General features: G+C 41.2%; 2 protein-coding genes across 5 annotated transcripts in view; both read left to right on the top strand.

Moving 5' to 3' along the window:
* Nucleotides 1-17048, top strand: part of CDK14 (cyclin dependent kinase 14) — a 673880-nt gene extending 656832 nt beyond the window's left edge. For all 4 annotated transcript variants that reach the window (XM_043967180.1, XM_043967183.1, XM_043967181.1 and 1 more), the window contains one exon: nt 13593-17048. The gene's annotated coding sequence lies outside the window, so the exon portion shown is untranslated. The remainder of the gene's footprint in view (nt 1-13592) is intronic.
* Nucleotides 17049-22338: 5290 nt separating this feature from the next.
* On the top strand, nt 22339-22557 carry LOC122727600 (TP53-regulated inhibitor of apoptosis 1-like). Its single transcript, XM_043965218.1, has one exon. It carries the CDS (start codon nt 22339-22341, stop codon nt 22555-22557), a length of 219 nt encoding a protein of 72 aa, XP_043821153.1.
* Nucleotides 22558-23669: the final 1112 nt, after the last annotated feature.

Genomic DNA, 23669 nt, shown 5'->3' with positions numbered 1-23669 from the left:
TCAGGGCAGCTAGGTGGCGCAGTGGATAGAGCACCGGCCCTGGAGTCAGGAGTACCTGAGTTCAAATCCGGCCTCAGACACTTAACACTTACTAGCTGTGTGACCCTGGGCAAGTCACTTAACCCCCAACTGCCTCGCTAAAAAAAAAAAAAAAATTAATGTTCTAGGACAAAGACAATGAATTCAAATTCCATGTTTGGAGTACAAATAGGGCATTTATCTCTTTTCACTACTACTCTCAACCTTTGTTTCTCTTTTGAAACCTATTAAGCCAGCCACATATTTGAACCCAAGAGAGCTATATATCTGACATTATTCCTTCTTCTGGACCTCTTTGTCAATTCCCAGGTTATTACTTTTGGAAAAATTATAACTCATTATTACCCATGGTAGATGTATTAGAATACCATGTGGAATTGCAAAAACTGGTCTTGAGCTCAGCTACCATATCAAGGTAGATGAAGTAGAATGTAACCCACCCAACTGAAAGGAAAATTCATGGCTGGTGGAACTCTGAAACACAAGGCATTAAAGAGTTGCCATACAGAGAAGTAGATGAGAGTTTACTACTGGATGTAGGTTCTTAACCTTGGCCCATGGACCCAAGGGGTCTGTGAATACATATCAGGGAGTTTGAGAATTCAGATAGGAACAACATTACACTTTTCTTTTCACCACCCTTTGATTTACTTTGTAATTCTATGAATTTTATTTTACATATTTAAAACCATTATTTCATAGGCTTTACCAGATTCCTCAAGGCATTCATGATGCAAGAAGAGGTTGAGAATCCCTTTTATAGATCTTTGAGTGGGGATTTGGTGATGAGGGAAGTAGGAGGATGGCCCCAGTTCTCTAATTATGCTGGCATATTCTTGACCATTCTTGGTGTTGAACAGTGTTTGTAATGCTGCTATGACTCACTGGTTGAAGTTAGCTCCATTTTTATGATGCAGCTCCTACAGTGAATGCTTTGAGTAGTTTAAAGGTAGTCACCTACTTGCTAGGTGGCATAATAGATAGAGCACTAGGGCTGGAATCTGGAAGACTCATCTTCATGAGTTCAAATCTAGCCTCAGACACTTGTGTGTCCCTGGGAAAGCCACTTAACCCTGTTGGCCTCGGTTTGCTCATCTGTAAAATGAGCTGGAAAAGGAAATAGCAAACCACTCTAGTATTTTTGCCAAGAAAACCCCGAAATGAGGTTATGAAGAACTGGACATGTCTGAAAACAACTGAACAAGACACATGTCAGTGGCCTAAAAGGTGAGAACTTCAAAATGGACTGACTAAATGTAGAGAACAAGCTTTGTATATATGTATTTGTACATTTGTATAAGTTTGTAGTTCCTATCCCCTTAAAAAAAAAAGAGTATGCTCCTTGGGGATGAGAACTATTTTGTTTTTGTCTTTGGATCTCCAATCAACTGAGTTAACTGTTGAGCTAATTCAATTTTCATAAAATGAGATGAGATACAAGAAGGGTATATTGGAAAGAGCACTTGCTCTGTAGTCAAAGGACGTTCGTCCAAATCTCACCCCTGGAACTTACTATGTGACAACCTTGGGTAAATCAATCTCCCTTGACCTCAGTTTCCTCATCTATAAAAATGAGAGGATTAAAATAGATGACCTTTGAGGTCCCTTTTAATGCTAGATCCATGATCCTATAACAAGTTATTTTTTAAAGCCACTTCGGTACAAAGTATTATTATTATTCATTTGCACAAGTGCCCTTAAAATTAAACTGTATCACCCTTAAATATTGGAGACATTTTTGATCTAAATCCCTTACTGACTTCAGGAAGTTTTCTTTTCCTCTCTGTTGCTCTTCAGAAACAATAGCCCCCTTTTGATCTGTTTCATTTTTCCTTGTGTATCATTTTCTTCTTATCGTCATCAGGACAATGACTTTGCAGATTTCTGAATAAAATTGAACCCACAAAACATAGAGGAGCTGATCACTTAGATGTGGCACAAGAATGAAGAATCTGTAGACTTCAATGCCCTGGGCAATAATACTACTCAGGGTTTAATTTGAGGAAATCCAGCCTGAATGGATTCCCATTCCCCTCAGATCTCTTCATTAAAGTCGGCATGTGCTGGTCATGGTTGCTCTGATTAAGGAATGCTTAGGAATTGCTTTATGGGATATTTATTTTGTTTCTTTACCGTAATCAGAAAATGTAATGCAGGCATTGTAACCTTAGGACTTTTTCCTGTGGTTTATTTAAATAGGTAGGACTCGGGATGTGATATATGAGGAAGGTAAAAGGGTCAAAATCCGATTTAATTTCATTAACTTGTGCTTACTTGGAAGACCACCAAGTCAGTGCAGAGGTGTGCTGAGAAAATCAAATCTCAAGTCATATGAAATCTTGGGAAAGGACAAGCCACCTTTGATGAAGGCTTTCCTATTCTTGGTATTGTATCATTTTAATTATTTGAATAAGCCATTCCAGACTTTACATTTAATATTGCATGTCACTTCAAAAGAAATATTAAATAAACCTTGGTGTTTACAAGGAAAACTGATTCTTGAAATCTGAAAAGAGAAAAAAGTTACAATTCTTTTCATTATTGTTGTTATTGTTGTAACAATTATGTCAGAATATAATGTGTTGCACTGAAAATAACCCCATATGCGGCATAGTCTACCCCAAATATTAAGCTGATGATAATTTTGGTGAATATGTCTAAGGTTTCTAATTTAGGAAAATGCCACTTAATTTTTTAAAAAAATATAAATCACAATTACTATGCAGCATTTTTCTCAGTCATGCCCACTAAAACCACACAATGCCACATTTCCAATGGGAATTTCAATCAGCCTCAACCAATAATGATGAATATTGCGAGATTTGTTCAGTCAGGCCTTTCAAATATGAGATGTTTTCATTTGAAGTAACATTTCACTTAAAGTTTTCAGTTCTGGTTTTTAAAAAAATCAAGTCCTGTGCTTTGGTGTGATGCTTAAAATACAAGAAGTTACTGCAATTAGTGGCTTGTATGTCCAGATGGACATGACCAAATAACAGCTTTCAACTTGAAGGATTCTGGCGGTCTACGATGTGCCTCCAATTATGTCCCTTCTGTTGAGTGGGGGAAGGGAGAACCTTGAAGATCTTAACACATTTTAATTGATTTTCTTTTGCTGGACTCAATGGTACATTCTCTTCTTATAGGAGACAGGGAAGCATGGAGAGTTTAGATAATCTAATGTAGAAATTGGTTACAAAAAATATGTTTTCATTAGTTGACTTGCGTTTTTAATGTGCCATACTACAATAACCTCCCATTTACCCCCAAAGTTCCACAGCAAAAACCTCAGCTTGCAACCTGAGGCTAAATGGTGAATACGAGTTTCAGATTATCATATAAGAACATACTGTTCTATCATAACTGAATCTTGCTTAAACACCCTAGAAGGGATGAGATAATTGGATGAACGAAATTTCTTTCTGCTGCGTGACTTAGAAAACTTGCTATTTTGATAAGCATCAGTTCAGGAAATTTTCAATATCCATACTCTACAGTTTCTTCTTAAAGGTCACAGAATTTCTTCTGGCAGTCCTGGAGTAGGGAATGGAAACATTCCATATGTCATGGCCAACCCCCAGCCCCCACTGCCTTCCCATTGATTATATCTGAATTAGAGCTCTACTGTCTTTGATTGGAGAAGTTTCTCCATTGGAAAATCATTAAACATTCCTCATTAATGATTACTTGGATGTGAAGTGACCTGTCTTAACATCATAAAAATAGTTTGTAACTACATGTTAATATATCTGAGCTTTTACTGAAAGCAGCCCATGTTTAAAAGCTTACCTATGTACCAGCAAGGTCAGAGTTCATTTTCTCGACTCAGTTTTAAAACTGTTACTTCGAATTCTACATTGTGAGCTCATTATGCTTGTTTGTGCATGTGCCAACAAGTACGTTTAATCATTGACTTTTTTATTTGATAGATTTTGAAAGCTCATCTGAGTTTTGTTGTTGTTGTTATGCACAAATATCTTCATTTGGGAGGGAAATTTCTGCTCCCTGGGTAGTCAGCCCCTAAGCTTTGATCAGGACTTTTCATGGGCTTGATTGCACACTGAAGCAAACTCTGCTTGAGGGTGGGTTGGTTACAAAAGACTTATTTCATTTACTTATTTTGGTTAGCATTTAATCCAAAATGTTCATCATACCCCTGTTAAGGGGAGTGATGTTTCCTTATCAAAGCCTTAGAGTAACTTAGCTATAGAAATTACTTCCTGGTTATATTTCATATAAGAATCTATTCATATGGTAACCAAGGGAGAGACAAAAGTACTTGTGGACTTTATTCTCCCTTCTGAGGCTGTGGGCAAACTCCCTAGGAAGTTATGAGTAACAAAGAATTATTTAGCTAAGACTCAGGGCTTGATTTTTCAAACTTAACCATACACACTCTCTTCATATCCCCACTTCCATATGCCACCCATTTGGGTGCCCACCTAAATCTCCCACAGTCAAAAAAAATGGACTCCTAAATAAATATTATTCAAATACATGAGTCTCTGAAGCAAAAACAGGTTCTTTATAAAATGAAGTGGCCAAGATGGTAAAATTTTAGTTGAATTTTGGGAAGTAGCAAAATGGGAAAGTGACAATATAGAGTCAGACTTCGCTCAGGCTCCAGAAGGGATCTGTCGAAACCTTTTGGAAGGAAGCCACAGGAAGAAAGCTATGGCTCTAGAGAGCTGACATCACAAGTTTTGGGGGAGACATTTTCAATTATGGAAATTTTTGCTCAGGGACTATGGGATTTGACCTAGCCATCCTACCTACCTTCATATTATATGGATTGGTTTTTTTCTTTTCTTTCCATTTCATTTCCCTCCTATTTCCATCCCTACTGACCCGATAATTCGTCGTCATTTTATGTGTCTCATTGCATTCCAGAGTCTGCATTTGTAGTAAATCAAGTATTTGGTTATTGCTATATTCTGAGCAGGAAAACCCCTAAGCGTAGAAGGGATGTGTTTGGTTTCTTCAAAAAGATCAGAATCATTTGTTAATGCTCTAATTTCTAAAGTGTAGTTGCATTCTATCCAGCCAGCCTGAATATTTCTTCTACCTTCACTAGGCAACTGTACAAAACAGAGCCTGAAATAGAAATGAGCTAAGTCGCCCATTAGCCCCATATATACCCCAGCGAATAGCAGTTCTCATCAAACCATATGCACATTTTAGCCGATGGAAGGAAGGCAGACAGCAGATTCAAGTTAGAACTGAAATAATCACTGTCTATAGCTGAGCATTGACACCAATGAAGAATGGGGATCGGGGAGTGTAGGAGAGGGGGAGGGGGAGGGAGGGAGAGAAAAATTGGCTGTGGAATTTTCTTGGTTCCTTTAAAAGAAGAGTTCGTGGGTTTATTTTTTATTCTGTTTTAAAATTTTAAAAAGGAAGAGAGAGAGAGAGAGAGAGAGAGAGAGAGAGAGAGAGAGAGAGAGAGAGAGGGAGGGATAAAGGGGTGGGGGTGGGGGTAGCTAGCAGTGAGGAAAATAGACCAGCCAAGGCTTGACTACCTGATCACACTTGAGAACATGAAGCAAGTGGGGTGTGTGTGTATTTGTGTGTGTGTGTGTATTTTCCAGGGGCATGCAAACTGCACATATGTGCTATCAGACATACACACAGAGATTTAATGGGGGGCACAAAGGGGAAAGTGGAGGAGCCTGGCCTGTTTTTAATTTGGGTCTGTTTGCTTGCATTTCACACTTAAGGGCTCCTGCATTCAGTTTGCTCAAAAGAGTGATCAAGTTTTCCTTACCCATGCCTCCAATCAGAAATGCATGAAGGGCAGCTGCAGAGATAATACATTTTCCCCAAAGGCTTTGGCTGAGCAAATTAGGTGTCAATGGGGTGCCCGCTCAGGCAGTACTCTCTCTAATTAGTCTCTTGAGCCTAGTTGGTGGCGGGTATGAGATGATCTAATCAATTGGTCTGTGTCTGATGGTACGTGTAAAAATCCTACCCGGCAGAGCTCTCTCCCACAGGTCACTCACCTGCACAGCGGGAAGGCTCACTTTCATTTTTCATCTCTACTGTCACATGATGCTGACAGTTGGTTTTAAGAAAATTGAATCCAAAAAATATCTAGTTCATAGGGCACCCAGGTCAGAACAAAGTTGCATTATGGGTATCAGGGATCCAATTAATTAATATTTATAGCCAAGGAGCACCATGTAGATATTTTCTGAATAAAACTATTATCAATAGTAATCCATCTCATATAAAATGGATTCCTTTTATAGAGATGGGGGAAATGACAAATAACAAACCATGGTGTCTGTTAATCTGATTGACGTGTGTGTGTGTGTGTGTGTGTGTGTGTCTGTGTCTGTGTCTGTGTGTCTGTGTGTATCTGAGGGGATGATTCATGTATAAGATTCATGTCTCTGGGTGTGCAGTATATCTCAATGGTTGAGAATGTCCAAGGGGATGATTTAAATCAATATGATATTTTACTTCCCAGAAGAGGCAGCAGCATCCCTCTCTCACCCCCACCCAAAATCCTACTCACCAAACATCTGGTCACACTTAGACTTCAAAGAATATTTCATACACATGAGTCGTTTGCCCCAGCACCAAATTGTCAGCAGCATAAACAGCACTATATTGTGAGCAAACCAAGTATTTCGACAGCTTCCTCAACCTTGAATTGGGGGCAGTTAATGTCATGACTGAAATGATGTTCCATAATGCAGCATGGACTATGGGTAGCTTCCAGTTAAGCATTCACCAGGGCAACATGGGCACCATTGTTAGGTCTCTTCAAGGTGCTATTTTGGGTATCAATAAAAGGGAGGAGAGGCAAGCAAAATCATCTTTCACTTTCAATCTTTCACTTGATTGCTACAAAATTACACTCGACAAAACCTCATCCTAGAAGTCACTAGAGCTCACAGTATTGATAGGAACAAACTAAAAGAAATTTAAAAGGCTAAAAGTTTATTAGCAATAAACTATGTATGTAGCAAAGACCAACTTGTGGAGAACATCTCTCCTTTTCAACATATCTCAAGTCTTCCAATAGCTTTCGGAACCCAAACTCCAGTAATATGTTTTTTGTTTTTGTTGTTGTTGTTGTTGTTTTTTGGTGGGGCAATGAGGGTTAAGTGACTTGCCCAGGGTCACACAGTTAGTAAGTGTCAAGTGTCTGAAACCAGATTTGAACTCAGGTCCTCCTGAATCCAGGGCCGGTGCTTTATCCACTGTGCCACCTAGCCACCCCCGAACTCCAGTAATATGTAAAGCACAGTGCTTTCAAGTGAGCTGGTAACTATGATCAACAACAACAAACCATTGAGTAAGCACCTAATTCTCTAAGCCTTAATGTGTTACTAAGTTAAGCCCACAAAGAATTATGGAGAGACAGTTGTTGTTTTTGTTTGTCCTTCGCTCTCAAAGAGAACCATGACATCAGGGTGATGTCATGAGTTGCACTGAATGGGATTCAAGTGAGTGAGGGCTGTGCAAGGTCACCAGCCTCACTCTCTCCTCCAGAATCATCTGGGTCTAGTGGCAAGATGACTGGAGATGGACCTGGATGATTAAGGCAATTGGGGTTAAGTGACTTGCCCAGGATCACACAGCTAGTAAGTGTCTGGAGTCATATTTGAACTCAGGTCTGGCCAACTTCAGGGCCAGTACTGTGTCTACTGAACTACCTAGCTGCCTTGGATTCATAGTCCCTCCAGCCTAGAGCAGAGGTTCAAAGAGAGCCGTCTACATTTAGTATCTCCCCTTCCTCTCCTCTCACTAACTTTTCTGCCTTCATCATTCAACTGAGAGTCCCTCCCTCTAAAGTGATAACTGCCATCTTAATTGGCGAATCCAATGGCATCTTTGTAGTCCTCATCCTTATTGATCTATATGTGGCATTTGACACTGGTGGCTCCCCCTCCTTGTGGATTTTCTTCCTTACCTGGATTTTCATGACACCTCTATCCTCTTAACCTGTCCAGTGGCTCCATCTTCATCTCCTTTGCCAGATGACTTACTGTCTTGACCCCCATATGTGGATATGGGTCCTGTGCCCTCCTCCTCATTCTCTCTATTCTCTGTTGGCATTTTCATCTGCTCCCATAGGTTCAGATCTCATCTTTAAAAAATTACTCCCAGATCTATCTGTCCAACTCTGGTCTCTCTTTTAAATGTCAGCTCTGTATCCCTAACTGCCCATTGAACATTTCCAGCTGGTGTCCAGCAGACATCTTAAACCCTAGGTCCCAAAGGCAGCTCATGACCTTTCTCTTCTCCTGCTAACCTGTCCTTTTCTCTTGAGTGCACCACCATCTCTCAATGTCACCACTTCAGAATCATCTTTGACTCTTCCCTTTCATCACCCCAGCCCCCACCTTCCCACCCCTGTTAGCCAATCATTGCCAAGTCTGGTCGATTTCACCTCCACCTCTCACATACATTCCCTTCGCTCTACTCACACAGCTACTATCCTCATTTAGACCTTTAACACCTCTTGCCTGTGCTATGATAATAATCTCCTAATTGATCTCCCTGGAACCTGTCTTCCCTACAGCAACCAGTTATAATGCATAGGTTTGGCTGTACCACTGCCCTTCTCCACGAGCTCCAGTGGGTCTCTAGACCATAACCACTTCTTTTTGGTACTTCAAAGGCTCTTCACAGTCAGACTCCAACCTACTTTTTAGGTGCATTATACATTGCCTTCCTCTCTTTACTCTCTGGCCAGCCAAGCCAGCTTTCTCACTATTCCCCATCCATTGCAGTCCATCTCTTGCCTTCAGGTCTTTGCACAGGCTATCTCCATCCTTAGAATGCATTCCTTCTCCATATCTGCTTCATGGAATCCTTAGATTCAGCTCCAAAGCCAGCCTCTACTTAAGCCCAGAGTTTCCAGTTCTATTCCCCTAGAAATCACTTAATAAGCTTGGCATTCACTCTGTCTAGGTGTATAACATTTATTTTATTTACTTCTCTGTGTTCACTTGATTTCTCCTCAGACTGTAAATAAGCTCCTTGAGGTCGGGCATTGTTTCATTTTTGTCTCTGTATCCTTAATACCTAACACAGGGCTTGGCACATGGGCATCAGAAGAACTCAATAAATGCCAAGTGAATGAATGAATGAATCCTCATCTGTGCAAAGAGAGTAGAGCACTAACATTAAATAACCTCAGATAAACAACAGGAAACTACCACTGCCTCCTCAGATAGCAAAATTCAGTATCACATTACTTTGTATGTTCTAAAGAGCAAATCAAACCTTCAGACCACCAGTACTTACAATCTAAGTAAGCAATTGCCTGATTTGGGAGCGGAGAGAGGGAAGGGAAAGGAATTCGGGCATTCATATAGCTTATATCCATATAAGCATTCAGATATGTGCCAGGCTCATAGTGCTAAGCCCTTTTTTACAAAAGTTATCTCATCCTCAAAATAATCCTAGGAGGTAGGTGCGATTATTGTGCTCATTTTACAGCCAAGGAAACTGAGGCAGACAGATGTTAAGGGATCTGTTACACAACGAGTAAGTGTCTGAGGCTGGATACGGAGTCAGGTGTTTTTGATTCCAAGCCCAGAGCTCTATCTCTGTGCCACCAGCTAGCTGTGCCTGCCTACGGGTACAGAGAAAGTCACTGTGTGTGACACGGATGTTACAGAGCAGTTCCCTTATTTACCAAGAGGCAGATGAACTTTAGGGGAGGAGGGTGAGCAGAACATACATGTTAGAAAGTAAGCTCTGTGAGGACAGGCACCCGTTTCATGTTTGATCTTTGTATTCCTGCCACAAAGTCTTGCTTAGAGTAAATGCTTTTTCTTTTTTCTTTTGTGGGGCAATGAGGGTTAAGCGACTTGCCCAGGGTCACACAGCTGGTAAGTGTCAAGTGTCTGAGGTCTGATTTGAACTCAGGTCTTTCTGAATCCAGGGATGGTGCTTTATCCACTGCGCCCCCTAGCTGCCTCTAGAGTAAATGCTTTTTAAAAAAGCATTTCTTGAAGTGAATTGAAAGCATCATGTCTACCATGTCTAGACCAGAATAGATTTAGAGCTGTGAGGAACCTTCAAGGTCACCTAAGTCTCATTTTAGAGATGAGCTGATTGAGGGTGATAGAGGAGAAAGTGGGATCTGGCTTATGCCCCATGGATAAGAAATGGCGACTTGTCTGACTCACAAATCCAGGGCTCTTGCTAGTCTACCACACTTCCTTGTATCATTTCAGGACAAACTATTGAGTCTTGTCTTCACCTTCTGAGATGGCTTTTGTGAAGAAAGTGGATGCTGGGAGCTTTCTACATAGTAGCAGATGGCAGTCTTGGAGAATGGTAGGGGCAGTAGGGAGGGGCATCCCTATAGTTATCTGCTCCAGCTTGGGATGGATTTGAAGATAGGAATAAGTGATTAGAAGATCCTTTTAAGCAGATGTGCCCAAGGCCTTCTGTAAACAACAGGCCTTTTACCCCTCCTGTTCCATTTCCAGTGCTGGGCCCAGGTAAAGTCATCATATCTTCTTGGAGGAAGAGGGGGATTGAGGCAACCTAGAAGGAAGCAGCACTTTGAGCATGAAAATATTGGGGGCTTTTTTTTTTTTACAAGTAACAGTTTTCTTTATTGGGAAGTAAGCCGGCTGTAGTTAGTGCTACTAAGTGACTCACAGCATCTGTTGTTATTTATTCTTTTTTCAGGTCATGTTCTACTCTTTGTGACCCAATTTGGGTTTTTTTTGGGGGGTTGCAAAGACACTAGAGTGGTTTGCCATTTCCTTCTTCAGCTCATTTTACAGATGAGGAAATTGAGGCAGAGTTAAGTTATTTGCCCAGGGTCACATAGCTATTAAGAGTCAGAGGACAGAACTGAACTCAGGTCTTCCTAACTCCACGGCAGGTACTCTATCTACTGCACCACCTAGATGCCCTGACTTTCCCCTTTTACGATGAAATAGTTTTAAGCACATTATCAGTCATGACCCTCAGAGCACCAAAACTGAAAAGATGACCAAGTTAGAGCTTGCTCCCCCAAACATCCTTGACTCTTTGGAGACTATCTTCTCTGTAATCTGACTCAGGACCTGAGAGGAAAGCACTAGGAAAAGGGGGTAAGTGGGTGAGGAATCGGAGATGTGTGTGCAGAGAGACACAAAGATGATAGTAATAGAAAACGTGGGAAATGAATGACTAACTGGGGAATATTCCAGTTTCCTGATCTCCCAGCTGTAAAACTGCGAAATCTAGCACTTTGCTCAACACCTACTTGTCAAGAAGTTGTTTCCATGTTCACTGTCTCTGGGAATGTGATAGCTACGACAGTAGACTCCGTGGTGCCTGCCTGTGTTTGAGAGAGGCCAGTAATATGGGAGACACTGGAAACTTGGGGGCCGGGAATTATAATAAGTATATGCCTAGAAAGAAGATGCAGCCTCAGGGCTTTATTGAGTTCCATCCCTTTGAAAGAAGATAGAGTCCTAACCAGGTTGGAATGACTCCTTGTTCTGAACCTAAATGATGAGGTAGGTTCAAGAGCTGTGATTTGGAGCATTAGAAATCCCTTACTTGTGTTCTTCTTATTCGCCTTATCAATAAAATGCTTCACTTCCCCATCCATGTCATGCCTGCTAACTTTGAGTCTCCCCCCAAGGCTCTGGCCTGGCCTTTCTTCTCTATTCTCTCTATTCTGTCTCACTTGATGATCCCATCAGCTAGGCTGCTAAGTGAAGGGTGGGAGTCATGTCCCATCCTGGACAGCCTCAGACACATAATCATGGTGTTTCCCTGGGCAAATCACCTAACCTCTGTCTGCCTCCGTTTCCTTACCTATAAAATGGGAATAACAGCACCTATTTGACAGGGTTGTGAGAATCTAATGAGATATTATTTGTAAAGCGCTTAGCACAATACCAGCACATTGGAGACACTTACGACATGCTCACTTCCTTCTTCTCCCTTCCAGTGGATTCAATTAAAATTTCCATTCAAGTGATTCTCAGATCTCTTTAATCTAGCTCTCACCTCTCTCCTGACCTCGTCTTGCATTTCCAGTTGACTATAGTAATCCTCAAGCTAGATGTTCTAGTAGATGTCTTAATCTCAATATGTGCAAAACTAGTTATTCCCTCCAGACCTTCACCTCTTCCCCTCCCCTCTTCTAAACATTCCTATTACTGTCAAGGCCCTGTCATCTTTCCAATCACAGAGGCTCACAAGTCAGAAGTCATACCCAGCTCCTCATTCCCTATGTCCTCTACATATCCAATCTGTTGCAGATCCTGTCATCTCGACTTTTGCAATCTCTCTCATATATATGCCTTACCCCGATCTCCTCTTTGACATAGCTGCTACTCTAGTGCAAACCTTGCAGCAAGCAACCTTCCAGTTCATCTCCCTACCTTCACTTTCACCTCTCTCTAGTCTATCTCATACTTAGCTAAAGCATAGAACTAGGTAACCTTCCCCACCACCCCCTCAATACTCAGGAAACTCCAGTATCTCCCTGTTACTTACAGGATCAAATAACAAATCCTCCATTTGGCTTTTAAAACCATTCACAACCTAGGTTCTTCCTACCTTTGCAGTCTCCTTATGCTTGATTCCCCTCCACATCCTCTGTGATCCAATAACACTGGCCTTCTTGCTGTTCCTAATACACAACACGACATCTTCCCACCTTTCACTGGCCGTCCCCCATTTCAGGAATACTCTCCCTCCTCACCTCTATTTCATAGCTTCCCCAGCTCCCTATAAGTCTCAGCTGATATCAAACCTCCTGCAGGAGTCCTTTCTTTATCCCCTTTAATGTTTTCTTCCCTCTGAAATTTCTTAGGGTTTACCCTATATAGTTGTATGTATCTGTTTGCCTGTTGTCTCCCCAATTAGACTTTGAGCTACTGAGGGCAGACACTGTCTTTAGCCCTTCTTTGTATCCCCAGCACTTAGCACAGTGTGTGGCACATAGTAGGCATTTAAATTCTTATTGATCCTTTGGAAGCATTCAAGGATTAAAGATAATTAACTGGAGGATTGGGGTGGGAATGATCTGTCTTGATCTGTTCCTGGCTGAAAGTATTTACCATGTTAATCATTGGAAGTACCCACTAGCTATTTACTCCAAATGGAGTGTGACTTTTTTTTCTTTAGTTGGGGGTTGTATTTGTTAATTGCTTTGGTTTTGGTTTTGGTTTTTCAATTCAAACCATATTGGCAGGTTTGGGGAGCATCTTTTGTATGATTCCAAAATATTAAATGCTTCTAACCAGTGAGCACATACTACCTATATTGATTTGGAAGAGGGAAGTTACTGGATTTCTTTCTCTCTGAGTGATCCAAGGGTACGTGGAATTAAATTAAGAGAGGAAACTAAAATAAGAATATCTGTCTATCATATTATACTGATAGATGGGTTCAGACTGGATCTATTGCCTCAACTTTGTGCTGAGTTGTAATGGAAATAGGTGGCTCTACTTTAGAATGACTTTTTTTTTAACTTGTCATATAATTTTGGGGGGCATGAAAGAGTGCAAGGCTAGGGAGTTTTATTTTTGTTTTGTTTTTCACAATTTGCATGTCTTTTTTTTCTCTTCCAGGATTAAGTTGTCATCATTCTGGGGAGAAGAAAACCTAATGAGGAGGCCAATAATATGAAGTGAATCGTGGTTCAGTTTCCTTTCTCTCTCCCTATGGTGGATTTTGTTCAGAAGAAAATTGAAGCTGGCAAGACCCTATTTTCCCTGCAATTTATTTCAAACCTTGCACGCATTCGGATACCTTGTGATTTCAGAGAACTATGTGAAGATTAAGCTTTGCTTACTGATACATGGCATGTATTCTTTCCAGTCTTTTGTGTTGGATTTTGTTTGATTTTCCACTGTGGCGCGGCATCGTTGTAAAGGTTTTTATGCTTTCACCAGCAAGGTCTTAAATACATTAAGACAACACATTTTGTGTTCACACTTCTCCAGTAATGTCTGTACATAAAAGCCACAGAGTGGCAGAAAAGAATGTGTGTTTTCTTTGAGAATAGTTCATCCAGTAGGAAGGCCATTTTTAGCCAGCTTGAACCCATATTCTCTGTCTGACTGACAAGGACAGTCCCTGACCACGATGCCACCAGTGTTTTATTTACTTCTTGAGAATCTCTGCATATAGGTTTAATTTTTTTTTAATCCATGGAAATAATTGCACATTTATTTAGCACATCAGAATTTGGTTACTGTTCTTAAGTTACATAGCATGCCAGTCATCAGAATAGGTTGAAAATGAGACCAGGGCTGGGGGTTGGGTGGGGGGAAAGAACAGGGAAATAAGATATATGAACAAAGACGGTAATTGATTGATTAATTAGTTAATCACTATTTGGCCCTTGGAGATCAAAGTAACTTTTGGGTTTCATGGGTATTGTCTACACTTGGTTTTTCCCATACTGTCTCATCTTTGGGGTATTTCCTAAAGGGAAAAAAAAAGAGTTTGTAGCACTAGGGTATAGAAAAACTGTATTTGCTGAATGAGCCATGAAAGCAATCTTTGCTTGTTAGCTTTAGAAGAAACAAAATGTAAAGCTGTCCACAGGTAAGTTTGCTCTCTCACATTCAAAGATCTTCCAGTTCCATTCCATCTACATTTCAACATGATTGGAAGAGCCACTGAATACTCATCAGACTGGCTGCCGAAACACATTTTAGGATCATTTAGAAAGAGGGACCCAGCTCCCCTTGTTTGAGGACATGAGGGAAACTTGGGGAAGGAGGAGGAGATGGAAAATTGGAAGCAGGAGGAAGCTGGAAGCATCTGATTTTCTTGGATCTAGAATGAATGGTGCCTGAATTCAAGGAAACATGGTGTGCTGTGAGCCTCACTGTTGCATCATAAATAACACAGAGACCAAGGAATACTTCATTCACATCCCCAGGACACAACTTCCCATGGAAACTTCACATTATACATTAGCTCAGTCTGACCATTTCCCTCTTGGTTTTCCATTTATTATGGCTAGGAAGGGCTAGGACGAGGGAAGTCTAGCCGAGTTGACCAATACTCGATCTTAGAGAGCTTTTCCCCCACTACATTCAGAACACAGCAGAGCAAGGAAGCTGAATGCCTGGGCTTCACAGGCCCCACAACTTAATGCATTGTAGAATGTGATGTGACTGCTTAAATATATTAACAGGATGGGTGCTCAAGATTCAACATTTATTTTTTATTGTGTAGGACCTGCTAAACCAGGGAGTCTTTGCTGTTTGACATTTAAAGGAAGCAAAACATTCACCCACTGAGGAAATGTTGACCATTTGCTTCCAGAAAAGCTGTCTGATTCTTTTACTATCCATTCCTACCCAATTCGAGGTATTTTGAGGCATTTTGAGCCTTTGAAGTGTTTTGTTTTAAAACTAACTGATATTAGAAAATTATTTAAAGGAAAGTACACTCTCAGTCTCAAATAAACTTTTCATGGGTTTGTACTAAAGCTGAAAGAGGCAGATCTTCATCCTGTGATTAGAATGCATGATGACACTTTTCTCTGTCAAAAGTCTTACAGTTGTTGACAGGAGGGAAAAGGAAACCCTGAAAACATTTTACTATAACAAAGGTTCAAATTAGGAACAAGGAGGCTATTCCATAGGTAGGTACCATTTGTTCAATAGTAGGTGCTCTAGGAAAGCCAGAAAGCATATTTGAACTACTCGGTGAAGAAATCTGCTGGTCTGATTTATAAACTGACTGTCTAGGAAGTTAGTTGCCTTTCAGGAAGGTTTAGAGGCCTTCCATTTTGTTATCCATGGTCTAAAGCCAAAGATTTGGCTGGCTCTCTCTTCCATTCTCATTCATATTCCCTTCCCCTTTTCTCCCCTTCTTGTTTAAATTAGCCCCAGAAATAGTGTTCCATTTCTTTTTTAGTTGAGGAAGCACTAGAAAGTTGGGCAAGTTTATTTTCCTATAAAAGAATAACTTGAAATCAAAGAGCTGGGGTAGTTAGAACACCTAAGCACTGTGATTGTATCAACATTACTTCACTGCGGAGAGTTCTGAATTGGGTCTTGGGATTTGATTTCCATTTGTTCTTCTTTTTAAAAGAAGCCTTCTGGTTAGCAATACTTCTGCACACATAACAGGGAAACTTTCCTCTTCAAAGGAAAGTTTCTATAAAACTTACCAGAGGAGGAGGGGGTGGGGAGGGGAGAGATGGCTGTCAATCCACTGATAGGAGGAGTGAGAGATATTTCTACCTCCCATGAGTAATAAGTGAAGGTTGGGGGTATGAGACATTTCCCCCAGGCATTGATAGAGGACTTGGGCCTCATGGCATTCTCTGGACGCACATGACTGAAAGTATAGTCCACATTCTATGTTATGCTTCTTTACTAAATACTTATTGTGAATATTCTTGATTTTGTAATCTCTGTTACTTAAGAAGATGTGTAGGTTGTACATACTGGGGGGGGGGGAGGCTGACTCCCCTTTGAAATAGAAATTCGCTGCTTCATTATGCAGCAACCTCTTTCCTGGCTTGTGGGTGACAGTAATCTTGTATGTCACCATTTCACTATTCCCTCTCTCTCTCTCTCTCTCTCTCTCTCTCTCTCTCTCTCTCTCTCTCTCTCACACACACACACACACACACACACACACACACACACACCAAAAAATAAAATAAAATAAATAAGCAATGCCCCCCCCACCTTCCCCATCCAAGTGTATTTTAATGGCACATACAAGATCTTCGTTCTCTAGCTGAAAGTGTTTTTTGTTGGTTTTCTGTTGGTTTTGTTTTTGTTTTTAACTTTTAGTTTTCGGATGATACACTACACTGTGTATTTTGTAAAAGGGCAACTGGGTACAGAATGAAGGCAGCCATGCCATTCAGAAAAAAATCAAGTACGATTTCTTCACGATGACAGCCTCGTAAGCAGAATGGTATAATACATGTTGCATTATTTGTTACAACTTGTACTTTGTCTGTATTATGAGAGATGTAATGGTTTGTCAGCTGTAACTGTTGTTTTCTTGTAACATGATATGGAATAAAGTGTAGCCGAATCTCCCTATCTTCTCCTATGGGTGCATCATAAGGTCACACACACACACAGACACACACACACACACACACACACACACACACACACACACACACGGAAATTAAACAGCCTACAAGCTTTTTATTAAATGCCTACTGTGTGCCAGGCACTGGGTCAGTTATTGGGGAATAAAAACAAAACAAAATAGAGGACCTAAGTTCAAATCCAGACTCAGACACTTAACACTTACTAGCTTTGTGACCTTAGGCAAGTCACTTAACCCTCATTGCCCCCCCTCCCCAAAACAAAAGAAAGAAAAACAAATAGGAAATAGCCTCAGCTTTCAAGGAGTTTACAGGATATAAGTATACAACTTGTTTTTTTGTTTGTTTTTTAAAGTGCAATGATAACCACATACTCCCTCTCCCCCTCCCTCCCCCAAAAAAAGGTACTTTGCAGGACTGGACCAGACAAAAAAAAATTAAATGGAACATTACAGAAGATTCCATTAAAACTGTATTTTATTTACTGTGCCAGTTTTTCAAAAAAAAAATGAGTAGAGACATTGCAAAACAAACCCATCCATGGCAAGATCTTCAGTATTCCCAAGGCATGATGCAGATGTTTACCACATGTTTCACCCATCACAAATCTCATCTGTGATCTGATCTGGATTTGTGTAATGGCTCTTCCTTTTACATTTTACTGGCTTTCACTTTGTTTTTTGCACCTTATCCTATGATGTAGGATGCATCTGTTAGCCTCCATCAAGTACATATCAAAGTGCAAGTGGTTTTCCCCCTCCTTAATGTTATACAGCCTCTTCCAGTTGATCTTTCCACCCCATCTCCCTTCCCAGACTCATGCAGCTGAGGGGAGCTTAGTGTGGCCTCTTTTCTCAGAGCTTCCCAGACAGCCCAGAATACTAGCTAAGAAGGGTTAATGGCTTGAAACAGAACAAGTTTGGGTCAAATCCCAGATTAACAAATGTTGACCTCAGTGGTGATGGATCAGCACTGTTAATATTCATTGGTATTTATCCCTCTGGTGAGCTGCTTCAAGTTAACAAGAGTTATTCCTGTAATTGACAAAGTTAACAGTAAGTAGGTTGTCAGCTACCATTGTGGACATGATCATTCTTTTTTTTTCCCCATTTTTCAAAGTGACGAAATAACCTCTTTCCTTGAGAGGGAAAACATCTTGGAGGTTGGACTCTCAGCCCCTGTGTGGCACCATGGACAGAGGATTGGATGTGGATGCAGAGGATCCTGGGTTCAGATCCCAGATCAGCTACTTACTACTTATGTAACCTTGGGTGAATCACTTAAATTCTCTCAGCTTTGGTTTTCTCATTTGTAAAAACAAAACAAAACAAAACAAACAAACAAAAACAAAGGGCGGAGTTGGACTAGATGAACTTTGAGGTCTATCCTGTCATTTAACATTTTATCCAGAAGTTTCTAGGGGCTTCACACTTCCCTAGGGTCCCTACGCTACATATAAATGATTTAGAAGTCATAGCCAACTAGAGTTAGCGTTTTATTCCTAGCCTAGAACTTCTGACCTTTCCGATCAGATTGTAAAATAAAATTTTAATGAATTCTTATAAAATTTCAGTATATGTCCCACCTCTGACATGTGTTAGGTGTGTAACCCTGGACAAGTAAGTTAGTCTCTCATTGCTCTAGGCGACTCTGAGACCATGTTACAGAAAAAGTGCTGACCTACATTGATAAAGGGAGTATCTTCATCTTGGAGTAGCCTATATTAAAGAAATCATAGGTCCCATACTTATTATCTCATAAAACTTAACCATTGTGTTCCTGGCTTATCTTATTCATGGAATGTGCAGGCCAATTGACTCCACCAAAAAGTGGTCAACAAAAAGTACAACTTTTAGCCCTCTGAGAACTCAAAGTGGTGCAGCCCAATGGCTTCAGATATTTGGTCATAAGGTCTAAGGTCTTATGACCCAGAGACTGGAAAAAAAATAGATGATCACCCTTGATGAAACCAAATGATGATGCATTTTTTTTTAAATGAGATTCTGCCCTCGCATGGGTTGAGATCACAAAGGTGTGAATGAATGAATAAATTAGTGAATAAAAACATGGGCAAATGAAAAGGTGTACAAAAACTAGCCCACTCCTCAGAACCCATTGAAAGGAGCAAGCTAGGAGCACATCCCACTTTCAAGTGAGTGTGAGAGGAGTGACCGTGTCTAGAGCTCATTATGGATGTCAACCCAGCCACCATACAAACAAGGTCAGTGCTGTTTCATATGTCTGCATGGTGTCATGGGTAAAGAATGATCTGGCCTGAGTTAAAAAGTCTTGGGTTCAAGTCCTACTTTGATACCTGCTCATTGTGTGACCTGAGTAAACCACTTAACACCTCGAGTGCCCCCAGGGTGACTCCAAGATAAGCCACAAAACAGTTAGTAGGAGTTTCCTTATTAGGATCACTTCAGATTAGAAATGTGGACTAGGCAATGACTCCATCTCACAGGGCACAGGACAAGTAATTGACAAGGTTAGTGGGGAGGTAGAGGAGAGAGCTTGTAGGATTCATATCCAAGGCAAGCAGAATATTTGCTCAGAACCTGTCTTGGTTGTATAAAAAGATGGTTCTCCAGTTGCATGGCTGCATCCCAGCATCCATTCAGCTCAGTAATTGTTCAGTGCTTGCTCTCCTGCTTTGGCAGGACTGTGGCGCTGATGTGTGCTCACTGAGCTCGGCAGTGAAGAGTCAGGAGGGCGGCACTCGCTGTAGTCACTGTTGCCCCCCAGAGTAAAGAGAAACCAGAGGGGAAGGTGTTCACGCAACCTTGTGCCACTAGGTTAACGTAGACAGTTGCCAGATAATGGCCGTCATTGTCAGTCTTTGCAATGAGAACCCTACCGTGCCACAGCTGCCTGCTGCTACCAGTGGGTGGTGGTGTTATGGGCATTAGCTTTGAGAAGCTTATAGAGCAGAGGGGGCTGGGATAAAGCACACAAATCAGGGGAAAACTGACAAGATTAAAAAAAAAATCCAGGGCCTAGTATTTACTGTTCATCCTCCTTGCTTGTGGTGTTATATATTGTCTGCCGTGAGTCATGCTGAGAGAGAGCCAGGCACAATAATAGCTGAGAGCAGGCTTGTAGCCCCCTGAGCTATTCTCTGCCAATGGCGGTTACTGAGTTAGGAGAGAGTGTGATTCTGATAGAGTTGTCTTTTTTCTCCTTATCTCCAAGACCACCCATAATTATTGAGGATATACCTAGGATAGGACATGCCTAGATGCGTTTAGGGCTAGCGGAGCTGAGAAGTGGCCCAACAAGGGTCAAAGGGAAGGTATATTCCATGTATCATCACCATGCGTGGATGGAGAACAAAATGCAAATAATAATGGGGTGGGAAGGTGTCATTGTAGGCCTATTTGTTTGAACATTTACAGCTTAAAATAAAACAACTAAAATACAAGGATGGATCCCTCCCCTCTTCTGCCTCCACCTACATCTCCAGGATGTCACCCAGTGTCTCATATCCATCAGAGAATTCTACAGAGAATGTGGGAAAGCATTAGTACAACCCAAAATTACACAACCTGTTCACAGCCATGTCTCATTCAGGGCATTCCTTGGGGATGTCCTTTATTGCAGTGTATCTCTTTTTGGTTGGTGGGCTTTATAAGAAGGGGAAGTACATGGGATTTGATGAAGGGTGAAAGTTAATTTCAGGTGGATACTCCACTGGACCCATGGTGTCATCATCAATGTACTTACTCTCTCCAACAATGTAATCAAGCCAGGTAAAAAGCATTTATTAGGTGCCTCCCATATGCCAGGTACTATGCTAAGTATAAGGGATGCAAAGAAATACAAAAACACAATCACTACTTTCAAGGGGCCTCTTAGATGATAGATTGCAACCCCTCCAGGCCTCTCCATCCACCCTTGGACTCTACCCTACCCACCCCTTCCACCACTCACTACTTGAGCATCAAGGGTGCCAAGCAGAAGTTAGGTACATGAGTCTGAGTGCCATCTTGTTTTGCTTTTTTCTTTGTGTCATGCTTTGCCATAGTCAAAGAATTCGTGTCCAAATGGTCAGCTGACTGGTAATAAGTCTATACTTAACTAGGATATTTTTATTACTGGGAAGCCAGGACTCTATTCAAAGATTTTTCCAACAAAGGTTTTCCTAATATGTTTCCCTTTCATAGCCTCCAGGAACCTAGGCTAAGCTTCTCATATAATAAGGAATCAGAGTAGGTCTTTGTGTGAAATAAAGGGTCACAGAATCTAATAGAAAATGAGCAGGAGCACTGAATGAAGTGATAAAATATCCCTCTTGCCTTAGTAAGATGGAATTCAGAAATGGTGGCTAGGTAGTGAGAATAAAGACCTCAAGAAGCCCTCAAGAAGATCTGATTATGAATCCTGCCTCAATCACTTCCTAGCTGTGTGACCCTGTACAAGTCACCTGTCACAGAGTAGATGATTAATACATGTTTATTGATTGACTGACAACCTCATGGAATCTATTTCCTCATCTGTAAAATGGGGATAATAACAGCCTCTACCTCCCAGGGTTGTTGTAAGAATCACATGATATAACACATAAAGTTCTTTACAAACCTTAAATTGACATATAAATGCTAACTTATTCTTTGTTGGGGGGTGGGGGTGGGGCAATGAGGGTTAAGTGACTTGCCCAGGGTCACACAGCTAGTAAGTATCAAGTGTCTGAGGCCAGATTTGAACTCAGGTCCTCCTAAATCCAGGACTGGCTCTTTATCCACTGTGCCACCTAACTGCCCCCTAACTTATTCTTTATATTATTATAAGCATTGCCCTTCCACTAAAGCCATCCTCCTGTGCTTTGTTGTGACACGACACTGGCACTTGATTCTCCAACATCTTGTCAGTAGAATGTACCCTCTGCCACATCCTAAAAACCTAGGAAAGTTTCTAGTACGGGACTCAGTGGTGAGCTGTGCATCCACCATCAAAGACCCAGCTCAGGTGAGTTTAGAGGCCCCTCCTCAAGATGACTGATCATGGAGGATGAATCATTTTCACTGCAACCCCCATGAAAATGAAGGAGGCCCGAGGAGATATGATCTGCATCAGATGAGGGCGTCCCCACATTGCTGAAATCCTTGGTCTTTGACATCTATCCACTGAAGTATTGTACAACGGTAATGACTTTGGTAAAAGCCATTTGCCAGAGAGTTAATGGTGGCCTTCCATTCATGGAGGACTGCAGTGAATAGAGATCCATTTTCAGAATCAAGAATGCAAGGGTTAGTCCTTCTACTGTGAGGCTGATCGCCATGAACAGAGAGGAAGAGGCCTGCACCAACATGAAGCGGGAGGATGACCAATGCTTCGCCGAGAAGTTCCTCAAGGTCGACGACTCCCGGGACCCCTGCACCGACCTCTTCAAGAGCTACCAGCAGTGCGTGCAGAAAACAATAAAGGAGAAGGGGATTCCCATAGAAGAGCTGGAGTTCCTGGGCCATAGCAAAGAAAAGTCAGGAAGTTCTTCATGACCTTGTCAGCAACCTTCAGGATGACCTTTTCAACTACAGAAATCAAGACATCAAAGACTGTGGTCTCTGAAGATGACTGCGGATTCAAGCTTATTTACAAAAGGGTCGTCTAGACCTTTTTTCAAGCATGGAATAAGAGAACCTTTCTCCAGATGCTCAGAATGTAACTTGGTCTGCTGTACATAGAATATGGTTGGCCTATAAATACAGGAGTCAGGATGGCTAGGCTGTTCTGAACGCTGTATCCGTGCTGCTAAATATTAAATTAAGGTTTGGGTTTCGGTTGGGTTTTTTGTTATTTCCTCCTGGAAGCACATCTGATGCTCTGGGAGTGACTCCAATATTTAAACGGCAACCATTTTGTTGGGATAAAGATCAAATAATGGTTAAAGGTGTGGAGCTGGCCAAAAAGGGATCTGCCTTTAAGAGACACCTGTCCACTTTTAAAAAGGATTCATCTGGAATCAAAACAGGAAGTACTGGAAGGCTTCTAAGAAACCATTTTGAGCTCCCAAAGTTTGGTACTAAGCACACAAATTAAGGCAACTTCTAGTTTCCTATAAATCTTGTCAATTTAGCTATGATGGTACTAAAAATGCAGAAAACAAAACAATGTCGTGATGGAAAAGAAAAGGTACCTCTCACAGCTAAGCTCTAGACTATCCTGGGTTGAGGGAAGAGTTTACAGGACTCCTTGAAAATTGAAACACTTGCACATGGTTAATTGAGATGAAGGGAATAGTTTGCTTTATTTGCCTTATTTGCCCATCATGTTCTGTAACAGGTGAAATCCCAGAGGTGGAATAAATAACTGCTTTTTGGTTTATAGTTTCCAAAAAAAAAAAAAAAAGAAAAAGAATGCAAGGGTTCAAGTGTCCCTAAGTCTGAACCATATCAACTCAAAGTTAATGGCGCTTCCTTGAAAATCATCATTAATATCCTACCTTTCCAGTCCTTTGATGCTTTATGGCCCTCCATGGACTCTACAATCCAGCCATCTTCATATGTGACCCTCTGTCTCTTATCCATGTGCCTTTGCACTGGCTGCCCCCCATGGCCAGAGTGCTCTGCTTCTCTTAAAATTCTTGGCTTCCTTTGAGCCTTGGGTCATA

The sequence above is a fragment of the Dromiciops gliroides genome, chromosome 5, assembly GCF_019393635.1.
Source record: "Dromiciops gliroides isolate mDroGli1 chromosome 5, mDroGli1.pri, whole genome shotgun sequence".
In the NCBI taxonomy this organism is placed as follows: domain Eukaryota; kingdom Metazoa; phylum Chordata; class Mammalia; order Microbiotheria; family Microbiotheriidae; genus Dromiciops; species Dromiciops gliroides.
Note: the sequence above shows the minus strand (reverse complement) of the source record. Positions and strands in the feature narration are given on the sequence as shown.